Raw genomic sequence first — 16,143 nt, 5'->3', positions numbered from 1 at the left:
ACCCTTTGTGCCTCCCTTCATAACTTGACAACCGAAGAAGCGCTTGCTGGATCAGGCCAGTGCCCCATCTAGTCCAGCATCCAGTTCTCACAGTGGCGAACCAGATGCCTGTAGGAAACCCACACGCAGGATTCGAACACAAGAGCACTCTCCTGCCCTGTGGTTTCCAGCAACTGGTATTCAGTATTGCTGCTTCCGACTGTGCAGGCAGAGCATAGCCATCATTTCTTGCATCAAACAAGACCCTCTTCCAGTTCTATGGTACCAGATAAGATGTCAGCCCCACCTTAATGATGTTAAGATTCTAATCTTAACAAGGAGTGCTAAACATAGGTCAGCCATGCACCTCAAAAGCAGAATTCAAAAGACATACAACGTGGTAGTTGTATGATATGCAATTCAGAGAGCCCACTGAACTGCATTCAGCTTTAGGAAATCCTCTCTTGGTTTTCTTATTTCTTGCAGCAACTGCAAAAAAAATGCCACATTGATTGGCTATAATCTTCATCCTGAAGTTCTCACTTCTCTGGCTAACAGGAATTTTAAAAGAAAACATCAGTCCTTAGGACAGAACTAGAATGGAAGGTACAGTATCTATATGAGTAGGACCACAATCCCTAACAGACTTGCTAGGCAGTAAGCCACCTTAAACACAATGACTCTTATTTCCAAATAAACACAAGTAGGATTGCACAAGGAGGGCACAAGGAGAAGGGGACGGCAGAGGACGAGATGGTTGGACAGTGTTCTCGAAGCTACCAGCATGAGTCTGACCAAACTGCGGGAGGCAGTGGAAGACAGGAGTGCCTGGCGAGCTCTGGTCCAGGGGGTCACAAAGAGTCGGACACAACTAAACAACTAAACAACAACAAGGATTGCACTGAAAGTATTTTCATCAACTGCATTACAAAAAGGCAGACTGCAGTTAATATGTGGCTTGGGGCTGGTTGAGGCCAATGGGACCTGTGGCAAAAAAACATTTGGAGGGCATCAGGTTGAAGAAAGCTGGTAGCAGGGGCAAAGGGGGGAGGCAGGGGAGCCATAGCCCCAGGTGCACAATTTTGAGGGGGTGCAAAACAGGTGCCTCCACGCAGGAATCCCTGTCCCCCCTGCCTGTCACCCGGAAACTCTGGGCCTCGGAGCCTGGCCTGGCCTCACTGCCACATCTCTAGCCCCCTCATGGGGGGGGGTCACATGCCAAGGGCCACATTGGCCAGCTGGGCTTCCCCCTGCACAGTGCCACCTCGTGAAACCTCCATGCCTTGCACACGTCCCTGCTCCTGCCCGATGCAAGGTTTCAAGGGGGAACTGAAACTGATGGTCATAAATATGCATTAATTTCCATGGGTCGACTCTGACTAGAACACAGCTGGATACAGTGTGTAATGTTGAGCTGAGGAAGTCTGTGGTAGAACAGAACCACATTACTGGGTCCAGAAAGCAGCTGCCTCGGAATCTCTGCTGTTGTTTGTTTGAGGAGAGATAGGTTTCTAGCCCCCAGTAGTTTAAAGGATTTGCATGGCAGGGGGTGTGGAGGTGTAGGCAATGCCTACCAAAACAGTCAGGGGAGCAGCTGATTAAGATGCTCAGTAGGTCTTGACACAAGGTTCCGGAATAGTATCATGCTGCTTCCTTAACAGGTCAAACTAGAATAAATTATGTAATGAATATAATATCAAACCTGCAAATCTACTCAATTTGCAGGTGACAATTTTTCTACAACTATACATTATGCTGATTGTAGAACTCATCTAAGTGGTAAAGAGTTCTCATCACCTTTTTCTTTGTGTGTTAGATGTATTATTCTTTATTTTTCCATCATTCAGCCTGTGCGTGCCATTTCTTGTATAGCCAAGATTTTCACACATATAAAAGTAGGAGATAGCAGCTCATTTGGGAGAACCACAAGGACTGTGTACTCATGGACCATGGAATACTGGGAAGATGGACAGAATGGAATAACCTAGAAAAGGGAACGGCCAGCTGGAATTTTGAACAGAAGCATTCTGCAATTATATATATGATATGCACGTATGACACTGATATTTATATTTATATCTGATATATTTATATACAGACTACACACAGTACTGGATGAGTTAAACAGATCCTTCATCAAGGATGGGTCGTATTCAACTAAGTTGCACTTGGAGGAGACCCATTGAAATTAATGGATCTCACTTAGTCATGTTCATTCTTTACAATGGGTCTATTCTGAGCAGAACTGAAAGTGAATATAACCCTAATCCTTAAAATTGTTGCTAGGAGCTCAGTACAAAAAGGATAGTGCCTTTGATGGCTACTCTTGACTTTGGTCCATGACCTCAGAAAAATCTTGCTGCTATCATAGATGGGATGCTGACACAGACGGACCACTGGGTCTCTGACCCATCATTTCCTATATCTAGTGCACTTTTGCAATGCATGACAAATTATGCCTTCACTTTTTCTGTAGCTCCCTGAATCACATTCTCAAGAACAAACATGTTCCTTTTGAATTCATGATACTCCTCTCTTGAACATGCATTGGAAATTCATCCTGTACAACTTGCTCCCAAATACTCTTTGGGTGAACCTCCAAAGAGAAATATCAGTAATGTTTCCTGTGTTTACTACTTCACCACTTCAAATTGTATCTTCTGTAGCACTTTGTTAACTCTGCCTATTAGTGATGTGTTATATCTCCAGAGTATTGTGTCCTTGATCAGGGATTCCCTGGGCAAATCTGGTTGCAAAGGAGACCGACAGTGGAAGACAATTGCAACATCTGCAGGGACTTCCACACTGCCTCCGATCCCCTGAAGGACAGAGTGAACAGACGTCTGAACCACTTTCCTCGGATCAACAATCATTTTTCTTGGGTTTATGATCTCTTTCCTGTTTGGTTCTCGGAGGACATGCTGCAGGATGTTGACTCCAGGTACCATATTCCAAGAATGTGGAACATGAACAGGGGGGAAGGTGAAGACATTATTTGGGAAAACGTGGTTCTCAAAGAGGAAGATACCAATCTCCGGATTTTGTTTCTCAAGGTTTTGCATCAAGGTTTTCCAATTCATATGTTGAACGGGAAGAATAATTTCATCAATGTCATTCAGCAGAACGTACCTGCTCCTGTACATATTCCGGTAGACGCAGTCATTCAGAGCAGCGATTTGTCCATAGTAGCCAATTTTGGTCCCATCGTTCGTGAAATGCCATTTATTAGAAACACTGAGATAGGATGTGATTGGCCAGGGCACCACCTCCACAGTCCCTTCCACCACATAGAATTGAAGGACTTTCTCCATCAACTGGCTGCAGCTGTTCTTATAGATCACCACTTTCTGCACTCCAAGGAATTTATACATTTCCATGCTCTGCACGAACTGGAGGACGTTGTTATAGTCTCCAAACATGGTGGAGATGCACACTGTGAAGTCCACCAGAGTGCTCTGTCGCTGGCGATTTTTTATTTCAAACCGTGGTGATATGCCACTGTCAGATCCTTCGCCAGATGACTGCAATGCCATGTAACGAGGCTCACAGTGTGAGGGTTCCAAACAAATCAAGTCTGTGACCACATACGGAAATCCAAAACGATCCAAGTGGAATTCTATTACAGCCTTAGAGATAAAGGCCACATCATCAGCTGGGCAACAAAACCAGCAATAGTGGTCCTTAACTTCCTTGTGATGTACAATCCCAATCACCCGAGTCTGCCTTTCCACCCTGTCATCGAAGTATGGAGTGATAATAAAAGATCTGTTGTCACTCAAAGCAGAGATTGAGTTATTGGTGACCCATCCTTTGCAGAGGTCTTTTTCTTTCTGTGCAACAGGTTTGGGTAGTAAAGGGTATTTCTGTATCCGGTAGTAGGAAAGTGTTAGTATAGAGGCAAGAGCCACCAGACATACCACTGTAGCTAAAAAAGTTTTTCTTCGAAAACGGAACATCATTTCCAGCTTGAGATCCACACCAGCATCTGTTCCACTGCTGAGCCTGCAACAGAGAGAAGGTTGTTGAAGTTTTTTAATGTTACATAAAATAGTAATTTTATTGTATTTTAAGTTACTGTGAAAAATCTATGAACACATGATGAGAGCTTGTATTTTTCCATTGCAATATATTCCATGGGCTAGAATTGTGACTGGCCATGGATCTTTGAATAGAATTTCTTAATGTTTATTTAGGTTTATGAAGTAGCCCATTCGGAGTCACAGAGTTGTTGCAAGCTGACACAGATCTTCTCTGGGTGTTGCCGAAGATGCAAGCAAGCAGGAAACAGAACGGGACAAAGTTCATTTATTTTTAGCTGGAAAACCTGGTTTGAGATGTTCTAGAGCCATATACTGGGACCAGTGCATGTAAGAAGGGAAATGTATAACTGAGACAATGTATCAATTACTGTTTTCATAATATTTAAATCAAGTTTCTGAAGTAAAGCTTTAAAACTTAATTATTGTGATGGATTTTTTTTCTATACAAGAGACCAGAACAGGGAGAAATATGCAAATATTAATAATTCACTGCAGATATGACTAATTCACAAAGGTGAGGCAGGAAAATCTGTTTGTGGTTATTGACACAGCTCCAATTAATTTCATACTACAACAAAAGGCATCAAACAGTATGACAGTAAATAAATATATTGCCAGTTCTTAAATATGGGTATGTCAAAACATGCATTCTTCAAATACAGTGTCATATATGCAACAAGAATATATGCTACATCATCTGCATAGTTAGGTGTATATGAATTGAGTTCAGAATTTTAAAAAATTACTTCTAAAGCTCTATAGCAGGGGTGGAGAACCTGAAGCCTAGAGGCTGAATGCAGACCTCCAAGCCTCTCTGTTTGTCCTTTAAGATTCTCATCATCTTTTTTTTGCTGCTGAGCAGGAATGCCAGATGGATGCAGTTGTGAAGGCTTCTCCTGTGGCAGAGCTGGGGGTGAGTTTTTTAGGGGTGGGTAGGCCAGAAACCCATAATGTGGAATGTGGAGTTAACCAGGGCTATTGACTGTTTGGCTCCGAAGCGCCCTCTCCGATTGCATGGAGCCCGGACAGCCCCGTGGTTTTCCACGGATCTGAGGGCAATGAAACAATCGTTGAGACGGCTAGAGCGCCGGTGGCGGATAACTCATTCCGAATCTGACCGGACACAGGTTAGAGCTCAACGTCGAGCCTACCAAGTGGCGATAGCGACGGCGAAGAAGAATTTCTTCACCGCCTCTATTGCATCTGCAGAAAACAGCAGCAGGAGACTTTTTCAGGTGGTTCACAATTTAGCGGAACCACCTGCAACATCAGGGCCCAGTACGGGCCACATGTTCTCCTGCAATGATTTTGCAAAGTTTTTTGCAGATAAAATCGCCCAGATTCGGGAAGAAGTAGACTCCGCCGTGGGAGCAGGGCCGGGGCGGGAGAGTGCTAGAGTTCTGTCTAGTCAAGTTGAGTGGGATCAATTTCAATCTGTTACCTCCGAGGATGTGGACAGGCTGCTTGGACGAGTGAAACCAACCACCTGTCTCCTGGATCCTTGCCCATCCTGGCTTATAAAAGCTAGCCGGGAAGGACTGGGCGATGGGCTTCGTGGGGTGGTGAATGCTTCCCTCTGTGAGGGAGCCTTCCCAGACCCGCTGAAAGAGGCGGTTATTAAACCGCTTCTTAAAAAACCATCTTTAGATGCGGCCACGATGGCCCAGTCTCAAATCTTCCATTCCTGGGCAAGGTGATTGAGCGAGCGGTTGCCGAACAACTCCAGGCACGCCTGGAAGAAGCGGACCATTTGGATCCCTTCCAGTCAGGATTCAGGCCTCATCATGGGACTGAAACTGCCTTGGTCGCACTGGTTGATGATCTCCGGCGGGCTAGGGACAAAGGTGAGAGCTGTTTCCTAGTTCTGCTGGATCTCTCAGCGGCGTTTGATACCATCGACCATAGCATCCTTCTGGACCGTCTTGAGGGGCTGGGAGCTGGGGGCACTGTTATACAGTGGTTCCGCTCCTTCCTCCTGGGCCGTGTTCAGAAAGTGGTGGTGGGGGATGAGTGTTCAGACCCCTGGGCTCTCACTTGTGGGGTGCCTCAGGGTTCTGTCCTCTCCCCCATGCTTTTCAACATCTACATGCGGCCGCTGGGAGAGATCATCAGGAGGTTTGGGCTGGGTGTTCATCAGTATGCGGATGACACCCAGCTCTACCTCTCTTTTAAATCAGAACCAGTGAAGGCGGTGAAGGTCCTGTGTGAGTGTCTGGAGGCGGTTGGAGGATGGATGGCGGCTAACAGATTGAGGTTGGATCCTGACAAGACAGAAGTACTATTTTTGGGGGACAGGAGGCGGGCAGGTGTGGAGGATTCCCTGGTCCTGAATGGGGTAACTGTGCCCCTGAAGGACCAGGTGCGCAGCCTGGGAGTCATTTTGGACTCACAGCTGTCCATGGAGGCACAGGTCAAATCTGTGTCCAGGGCAGCTGTTTACCAGCTCCATCTGGTACGTAGGCTGAGACCCTATCTGCCTGCGGACTGTCTCGCCAGAGTGGTGCATGCTCTGGTTATCTCCCGCTTGGACTACTGCAATGCACTCTACGTGGGGCTACCTTTGAAGGTGACTCGGAAACTACAACTAATCCAGAATGCGGCAGCTAGACTGGTGACTGGGAGCGGCCGCCGAGACCATATAACACCGGTCTTGAAAGACCTGCATTGGCTCCCAGTACGTTTCCGAGCACAATTCAAAGTGTTGGTGCTGACCTTTAAAGCCCTAAACGGCCTCGGTCCAGTATACCTGAAGGAGCGTCTCCACCCCCATCAGTCTGCCCGGACGCTGAGGTCCAGCGCCGAGGGCCTTCTGGCGGTTCCCTCATTGCGAGAAGCAAAGCTACAGGGAACCAGGCAGAAGGCCTTCTCGGTAGTGGCACCCGCCCTGTGGAACGCCCTTCCAGCAGATGTCAAAGCGATAAACAACTACCTGACATTCAGGAGACATCTTAAGGCAGCCCTGTTCAGGGAAGTTTTTAACGTGTGATATTTTACTGTATTTTTGGTTTTTATGGAAGCCGCCCAGAGTGGCTGGGGAGGCCCAGCCAGATGGGTGGGGTATAAATAATAAATTATTATTATTATTATTATTATTATTATTATTATTATTATTATTATTATAAAAGGTGTACTGAGGTGTGGAATTCTTGACTACCGTATTTTTCGCCCCATAAGACGCACTTTTTCCCCTCCAAAAATGAAGGGGAAATCGGGGTGCGTCTTATGGGGCGAATGCCTGCAAGCCTCGCGCGCCCGGCAGGAGGTCCCGCTGGGTGCGGGAGGCTTGGGGCGGCAGCGGACTGCTTGCCGGCATGCAGAAGCTTGGGGCGTGCTGACCTCAGCTCGCCCCAAGCTTCTGGATTAGCGCAGGGGTCCGCTAGCCCTGGGAGAGGCGCCCGGCTCTCCCACGCTAGCGGAGACCTTGCCGGCACGCAGAAGCTTGGGGTGCGCTGAGCTCCGCACGCCCCAAGCTCCTGGTGTAGCGCAGCGCACCTGGGGGGGAGATAAATTTTTTTCCCTTTATTTCCCCCCCTAAAATCTAGGTGCGTCTTATGGGGCGCAAAATTCCGGTAACTCCTCAGATTGTCAGCTCTCCCCTGAGTTTTTCTTCAGTAAGTCATCACAATGCTTACAGAGCAAGACTGCGTCCAGCCAATGGAAAGCCTATGGTCTCAATAACTACCCAGGGGTTATATTTACCCCAGATCCCTTCATTCCAGGCTGCCAGCATCACTAGTGAAGCAGTGCCTGAAGACGTACACCCAGAAGCCTAATGTGTGCAATTTGGATATGTGCTTGTCTTCTGCGGAGACCGCTGATCTGTGGGGGGAAAGTCAGTATCAGTTGCGAAACAAAAGTTCCAGCAAATGGGCCTCAATAACTTTACTGGAAAAGCTTTGCTGGGTGACTTTGTGTCACCATTATAAATGGAATACAAATAAATATTCAGCCAACCACTACACCCCCTTTCCATCTGACTTGGCTTTCCTCTCAGAGCAAGGAGCTAAAGCTTGTGGTCTTCCACATTTCCAAGGGGAAGCAGAGATTCTGAACTATCATCACTTTCATCTCTGGGAATTCATGTGGATGAGTCCAAATTGGACTGTTTTCAGCCACTTCTATCATTCAGTTTTGGACAGTCATCCATATTTTTGTTAGGGGGGCTGAAACGAGATGAAGCCCCTGTGGCTATGTTCATGCACAGTGGGGACATGATGATCATGTCCGGCTACAGCCGCCTGCTGTACCACGTATGCCCCAGGATTCTGCCCAACCTGGAGGGGAAGCCCTTTCCTTCTTGTCTGGAGCTGCCTCTCTCAGCTGACCTTCCTGAAGACTCTGTTATGGAGCCCTGCTCTCAAGAGGACAAGCAGGTCTGTGCCAAATATCTGCAAGCATCCCATATCAACATGATTGTCAGGCAGGTACCAGCTGAAGGTCAGAGCTTCCCAAGTGAAGCCAGGACAGAGAGAGACCTGGATGTTTCCTCCCTAGGCTCTTATCATGAGGAGCACAGCAAAATAAAAAAGCACAAGTCTGGTAAAGACAGCTGAAACCTGCAGTTTCCCCTTCCTCCAACATAGACTGTGTTGGTAACAACCCAGGAGCAGCCTGGCCATATGGAGCAGCAACTAAAACAGCAACATACTCATTGGATGTATAACAAAATGTTTTGAACTTTGTGGGCAGAGTACATGGCCAAAAGACCACTTGTGTTGTGTTTCTCCCAAGGTCACACAACCAAAGAATGCCACTTTGGTTAACACTGTCTGAATATAATATACATTCCTTGGGGAAAGAAAAGATTCTCATCATATCACACCCACTCCCCTGCCACATTCCCTACTGACCCTGCTTCACAGTGTCCTTGAATGTCTTTGCCAGGCTCAAATGTGTGCTGGAAACTCTGGCAATGCCTCTTACTAGACTGAGTGGAGAGGAATGGGTGAGTGTGAAGATGTTAGCCTGTTATACAAAGGCATCATTTGCATCAATTGTTCCACTTGCTTTTGCTTCTGGCTCTGCCCACCACTGGCACATGGCCCCCGGAAGGCTGCCCAGTAGGAAATGTGGCCCTTGGGCTGGAAATATCACGCCTGCTATATCAGGGCATCAGTATACATATACTGGGTGCACAAGACAAAGGCGTGTTAGTGCTGTTTCCTGACAAGGTGGACTCAAACTGTATTCCAATAAAATGCTCTATACATGAAGCAAGCAATAAAAATAAAATGTAAAAGCATACAGCATCTACAGCAGGCAGAAAACAATTACCGTATTTTTCGCTCTATATGATGCACTTTTTTTCCTCCTAAAAAGCAAGGGGAAATGTGTGTGCGTCTTATGGAGTGAACGCAGGCTGCGCAGCTATCCCTCTTGCTTGTCCCACTTTGCTGAAAAGGCTTTGCATTGCTTTCGCTAAAGCCAGAACAGCAAGAGGGAGAGCTGCGCAGCCTGCGTTCACTCCATAAGATCACTCTTGTCGTGATGCCTTAGCCTGATCCTCCCTCCTCCTTCTTCTTCAACATTTGATTCAGAACATTTTTTTTCTTGTTTTCCTCCTCTAAAAACTACGTGTGTCTTATGGTCAGGTGCATCTTATAGAGCGAAAAATATGGTAGGTGGTCTGCCAAGACCCCCAGCAGTTTTCAAGTAGCCCATCTCAGGTGGTGGGGAGCTTGGAAACCTATGTTGTAATGTAAACCGCGCGGTCTTTTGATAAAGGGCAGTAGAGTGGTACCTCAAGTTACAAACGCCTCAGGTTACAAACTCCGCTAACCTGAAAGAGTTACCTTGAGTTGAGAACGTTGCCCCAGGATGAGAATGGAAATTGTGTGCCGGTGGCCTCTGGAATAAATTAGGTTCGTAACTAGAAGTACCACATCTTAATTAGTTCCAGAGGTCCATTCTTAACCTAAAACTGTTCTTAACTAAAGATGTGCTTTTGCTAATGGGGCCTCTTGCTGTCACTGCGCCGCTGGCACACAATTTCCATTCTCATCCTGGGGCAAAGTTCTCAACTCGAGATAACTCTTCCAGGTTAGTGGAGTTTGTAACCTGAAGCGTTTGTAACCTGAGGCATTTGTAACTAGCGGTACCACTGTATATAAGCGACAAAATTTAAAACTGTACAGAGAGATAATCATGTTAGTTGGTTGCAGCAAAGAGTTTTGCAGCCCATAAAGACTGGCAGAAACCTGAAAGGCTTCGTGGTCCATTATATACCTGCTCAGAGTTGGAGGTCAGTGGGGGATGCACTTCTTAAGGTCGTGCCATAAAGTTTAGCTGAGATCCTAGTTCTTGGTTCAAGTTTCCCCTCCTCAGCAAGAGAAAAGCTGACTCCATCTTTAAATATTTAAAGGTGGCTGTTGTCTTGCCTCTAAAATGTCTCTTCTCCAGATTAAATGTAGAGCAGATTCTCTTAAATACTAGCTGAAGACTTGTTTTATTTGATGGGAGGGAGAGGAATGGGAAGTCCAAGTTCCATCCCTGACTCCCCTCAATTTATTCTCCATAAGCTGTTTTTGGGGAGAAATGGTCAGTAAAGACCATCCCAAACCAAAAAGCCTTTCTTCTGCAACAAGGAGTCAAATGTGGTCCAACATAATGCATTTTTATGTGATATTTTCACAAATATGTACGGTATATTTTTTATGCGTACTTTAGTCTACGCAAGTTTGTGCACATAGCTTGGCTGGAGAACTACACTGCAAAACTTGGAGAAGGTAAAGTTTTGAAAGATGACCATGGTTTAGTTCCTATACTGTTTCAGAAAATGGAAATTGCTCTACTGGGCAACTACTTGAGGATTTTATGAACGCAGCAAAGTAGGCCTTCTTTGTCACCATAGCAGGCACATTCATATGGTCTTACAGGGCAGTCACACCTGTAACAGATATTGCACCCCAGAACTCCCCAGATCCATAGACGGCACTCAGGTGCAATTGTGTCCATGCCTCACTGTGCCCTCCTATTCCATAATACAGGTGTGAGCCTTCCTTAAAAAACAACAGCAAGAGAGCTTTAATCTAACATTTTTAGAGAATTAATTTGTTTCAGCATTGGTAATTTGTTCTGCAATTTATGATTTTATACTTTTCATAAAGTTTAACTATCTCATTGTGCACCACCAATATATATTATAGCATGCACACACAAATTATATAATTAAACTGCTTCTTTAAAAACCATATTTGGACCAGTGGTGGAGCATATGCCCGCGCTGCCCAGGGCAGGCGTACTCCCGAGGGGCGCCAGGCGCAGAGGGTGCCCTCCATGGCGCAGGATAGCTGCTTGGGTGCATGGAGCGGCATGTGTGCCCTGCAGCTGGGGGCAGAGTGAGCCACCGATGGTGGACATTCGGCACACCTCCTGTCACAACTCCCAAGCCTCCCTCAAGCTGTCAAAATGAAGGGGAAGGGGGGAATGCTGCTGGCAAAGTGGCGCAGCTCCTCCTCCTTCCCCCCGACAGCTCAGGGTAGGCTTGGGACCCTCAGCGAAGACACCTGGGGCGGTCTGCCCCACCCCACCCCTTCTTCTGCCCCGATTTGGACCTGGCCATTATAGCCAATTATTACTCTGTCTCAAATCTTCCGTTTCTGGGCAAGGTGACTGAGCAGATGGTCACAGAACAACTCCAGGCACGTCTGAGGGATGTGGACAATTTGAATCCCTTCCAATCAGTATTCAGGCCCCATCATGGGACTGAAACTGCCTAGTAGATGATCTCCAGCAGGCTAGGGACAAAGGTGAAAGCTGTTTCCTAGTTCTGCTGGATCTCAGCACCTTTTGATACCATCAACCTAGGCTCCTTCCTTCTGGGCCATGTCCAGAAAGTGGTGTAGGGGGATGAGTGTTTGGACCCCTGGGCACTCACTTGTGGGGTGCCTCAAGGCTTCGTACTCTACCCCATGCTTTTCAACATCTATATGAAACCACTGAGGGAGATCATCAGGGGTTTGGACTGGGTATTTACCAATATGTGGATGGTACCCAGCTCTACCTCTTGTTTAAATCGGAACCAGTGAGTGACTGGATGCGGTTGGAGGATGGATGGTAGGACTGTTTCTGGGGGACACAGGATCGGTAGGTGTGGGGGACTCCCTTGTCTTGAATAACTGTGCACAGCCTTGGAGTCATTTCGGACTTAGCTGTCCATGGGTGTAGCCAGGATTTTTGTTGGGGGGACAGGGCTTGGTTCAGGGGAACATGATTGGTCAGTTAGATAGTTTTACTTGACCTGGGGGCGGGGGGCTGCCCCCTGCACCCCATTAGTTACACCCATGTAGCTGTCCATGGAAGCTCAGGTTAATTATGTGTCCAGGGTAGCTGTCTACTAGTTCCACCTGGTACAATGGCTGAGACCCTACCTGCCTGCACCCTGTCTTGCCAGAGTGGTATACGCTCTGGTTATCGGACTACTGCAATGTGCTCTATGTGGGGCTATCTTTGAAGATGGCTTGGAAACTACAATCCAGAATGCAGCAGCTAGACTGGTGACTGGGAGCAGCTGCCAGGACCATAGAACAACAACCCTAAAGGATCTACATTGGCTCCCAGTACATTCAGACACTCCAATAGTCCCTATTTTCCAGGGACATCCCTGATTTAGAGAAGCTGTCCTGGTTTCTGATTTGATCCTGGAATGTCCCGCTTTTCCTTAGGATGTCCCTATTTTCACTGGAGAAATGTTGGAGGGTATGGAGTTATCCAACCCCCAAGCCATCTGAAGGTAATCCTATATTGGGAAGGTATTTAAATTTTAATGTTTTATTACGTTTTTATATATGTTGGAAGCTGCCCAGAGTGCTGGGGCAACCCAATAAGATGTGTGGGGAATAAATAGTAAAATTATCATTATGGAATGGGATGTCCTTATTTTAATCAGAGAAATATTGAAGCGCATGTACATTTCTGAGCACAATTCAAAGTGTTGGTGCTGACCTTTAAAGCCCTGAACAGCCTTGGCCCCATATACCTGAAGGAGTGTCTGCACCCCCATTGTTCAGCCCAAACACTGAGATCCAGCTCTAAGGGCCTTCTGGTGGTTCCCTAACTGCGAGAAGTGAAGCTACAGGGAACCAGGCCATAGCTGTCAACTTTTCCCTTTTCTTGCAAGGAATCCTAATCGGAATAGGGGAATTCCCCTTTAAAAAAAGGGAAGAGTTGACAACTATGAACCAGGCAGAGGGCCTTATTCATAGTGGCACCCACCTTGTGGAACATCCTCCCATCAGATGTGAAGGAGATAAAGAATTACACAACTTTTAGAAGACATCTGAAGGCAGCCACTGGTACAGGGAAGTTTTTGATGTTTGAACTTTTACTGTGTTTTTAGATATTTTGTTGGGATAAATAACAGAAATATAATAATTTTTCTATAATCTATCTATCTATCATCTATCCATGGGACGCGGGTGGCGCTGTGGGTTAAAGCCTCAGCGCCTAGGGCTTGCCAATCGAAAGGTCGGCAGTTCGAATCCCCGCGGCGGGGTGCGCTCCCGTCGTTCGGTCCCAGCGCCTGCCAACCTAGCAGTTCGAAAGCACCCCCGGGTGCAAGTAGATAAATAGGTACCGCTTACCAGCGGGAAGGTAAACGGCGTTCCGTGTGCTGTGCTGGCTCGCCAGATGCAGCTTTGTCACGCTGGCCACATGACCCGGAAGTGTCTCCGGACAGCGCTGGCCCCCGGCCAATAGATGTGAGATGGGCGCACAAACCCCAGAGTCTGTCAAGACTGGCCCGTTCGGGCAGGGGTACCTTTACCTTTATCATCTATCTACACACACACACACACACACACACTCACTCACACAAGTGGATCTACTATGAAACTAATGATGCTTAAGCTTCAGGCCTCCTAATCAGGGGGAGGGGGAGGGGGCAGAAGCAACTTTAGTCTGCATTGCTTTAAAAATTTGGGTCTAGTGGCTTGACTCAAATAGATTAATTTTTGTTGTATATATTTGGACAGTCAAACCTCATGAAACGGATGCTTCAGGTTACGCATTTTCGGATTGCGGACCGTAGGAAACCCAGAAGTACCGGAAGGGGTTACTTCCGGGTTTCGCAGCTCGCGCATGCACAGAAGTGCCAAATCGTGCCCGCGCCGGCGCAGCGCTTCAGGATGTTCCCCCATCATGGATTACATCCGCAACCTGAAGTTCCACTGTATATATTTCAACAATCCCATAGTTTGAGAGTCAGTAGCACAGAGGTTGTAAAGGATCACATTTATACTAAATAACTAAGCGGATGAGACACACACAAAGACCTCAAATCTATAACACGCATAGCAGCAGGACATAAGCAAAATTAATTAATTAATAAAAAATATCAGTAAAAACAGCAATTACTGGAGAAGAGAAAAGTCATCAGCCAAAGATAAAACCCTCCAAACAGCTTCAAGTAACTGTCTTTTGAAAGATCCAGGTTTATGTACTTTCTTCATATATTATTAAAATGTTACTACCATTAAGCAAAGCACATTTTTAAAATGTTTTTCAGAGACCACCAAGGAGCGTAATTAACACATTTAGCACAACAAGACAAAGGTAAAATGGGACACAGTACCTGCTTTTGTCTTCAGGTCACACAGGAAAGTGCCAATTGTCTATTTCCCTCCTCCTTTTCAGCCTACAAATAAAAAACCAGAAAATCCCCCAGGGCAAGCATGTTTCAAAAACACTTCCTGGATCAGAAAAGTTAATGCAAAGAATCCCCAGCTCTTCCAATCTATCCCAAAAATATGTATAAGACCATCAGGCAATAGTCTGATGTCTTGTCTTGTTCATCGCAGGAGAAAAGTAAGAGATGAGAAGATCCAGAGACACGTCACAGTATGCAAAATATTTTAGCAGGAACAGCTAGCATGATGTAAAATTTGAGTTTAGTGGAAAAACAAGCCTAACAAGTGGCCGAGGAAAGGAGATCATAATCTGCTGTTCTTTGAAGGAAAGTCTAGCTGTGATTCATCATCTGACTGTGATGTTGACCCAGAAAAGGGAGATAGAAGAGACATACCTGGGCATCTTGAACTGAATTAGATGGGAGAGCTTTCAGTGTGCAGTTCACATTTTCCTGATCTCTCCCTCTCTCCTTTTCATCTAATCCAGGTGTCACCCTGCCTGTCCTGAGCAGCTGTTTGGAACCAGTAATGAGCTCAATTTGGGTGAATGAACTGAAGCTTGATCCACGCAAATAAGAAGTGCTGTTAGGTAATAACAAATTACCAAAGGATGAAAGTGGTTCTCATGTTCTGGAAACCCACAGATTAAATGACTGCAACATGCCAGATTCAGGTCTGCCACCGAGTTACACCTTCAAATTACATTTTGGACAAGGTGCAGTCTATAAATATTATTTATAAATAATCTGGGAGGAGATTTCAAACCATTCAGAAGCATCCACACAGATGCTAGATTGTTGACTGGGACCAGCTGAATGGGGGTCATATTTTCAGTTCTTGGGGTTTCTCCAGATGGCCTGTTTATGGAGCATTTGTTCTGATTTGTTTGCAGGGTGCTTATATGATAATGAGCATTTTTCCTGTGTCCAAGCTTATTTGCTTCTGGGCTGTTTCTAAGTGTTCCCATGGGTTATTCGTTCATCCCATACTTTTCTATGCATTTCCCAGTCACTTAACACAAAGTCTGGCTCTTTTTTAAGAGCAGAGTTGTGGTTCTAGAGTGACAGAGAACTTCTCAACTCTAGGATTTCCCTGCCCTCAGAACAGTGAAACTCTTAAACATCTTGGCCAGGTGCCAGTCTGTTTCTGAGTAAGTGTCCAGAGTGTGTTAAGTATAAGGTTGCCATCTTTGTTCTGGCAAAACAGGACAGGGTGTGGTGGAGGGGTGAGATGATTTTTCTCCAAGCTGGTGCTGAATGACTTTTAAGCAATACAATACAATCCACACATAGTGGTGGAGTTTCATGCTCCCTCACCGGGGGCGGAGAGCAGACGGGGCAGGGCTGGTGCGCATCCCAGGGGTGTGGCGCGCATCCTGGGTCTGTGGCGTGGCGCCTGCGGGGGCGTGGTGCCCAGTGTGGGCAGGTGGGGCAGCTGCGAAGGCACCCCATTGGGATCATGTTGCCGGGGGCGGTGCACTCCCCCCGCACTCCTCTTCC

The 16,143-nt window shown here is 46.5% G+C and overlaps 1 protein-coding gene and 1 pseudogene across 2 annotated transcripts; one reads left to right on the top strand and one right to left on the bottom strand.

Annotated features, from left to right (window-relative positions):
* Nucleotides 1-1,777: 1,777 nt before the first annotated feature.
* On the bottom strand, nt 1,778-14,821 carry LOC309523691 (uncharacterized protein). Its single transcript, XM_082207730.1, has 2 exons — nt 14,590-14,821; nt 1,778-3,981 (listed from the first exon to the last, which is right to left on the bottom strand). The coding sequence occupies exon 2, from the start codon at nt 3,936-3,938 to the stop codon at nt 2,613-2,615; it is 1,326 nt and encodes a 441-aa protein (XP_082063856.1). The 5' UTR covers nt 3,939-3,981; nt 14,590-14,821; the 3' UTR covers nt 1,778-2,612.
* LOC309524270 (nucleic acid dioxygenase ALKBH1 pseudogene) lies at nt 4,647-8,572 on the top strand (annotated as a pseudogene). Its single transcript has 2 exons — nt 4,647-4,650; nt 7,562-8,572. The product of its transcript is annotated as a nucleic acid dioxygenase ALKBH1 pseudogene (transcript).
* Nucleotides 14,822-16,143: the final 1,322 nt, after the last annotated feature.

This window comes from Podarcis vaucheri (assembly GCF_965113315.1).
Source record: "Podarcis vaucheri genome assembly, chromosome: Z".
In the NCBI taxonomy this organism is placed as follows: domain Eukaryota; kingdom Metazoa; phylum Chordata; class Lepidosauria; order Squamata; family Lacertidae; genus Podarcis; species Podarcis vaucheri.
This window is presented reverse-complemented; position numbering and strand designations above follow the sequence as displayed.

Excerpts from the sequence above, each read along its gene's own strand:
- LOC309523691 (XM_082207730.1), bottom strand. The coding sequence starts at position 3,938 with ATGATGTTCCGTTTTCGAAGAAAAACTTTTTTAGCTACAGTGGTATGT.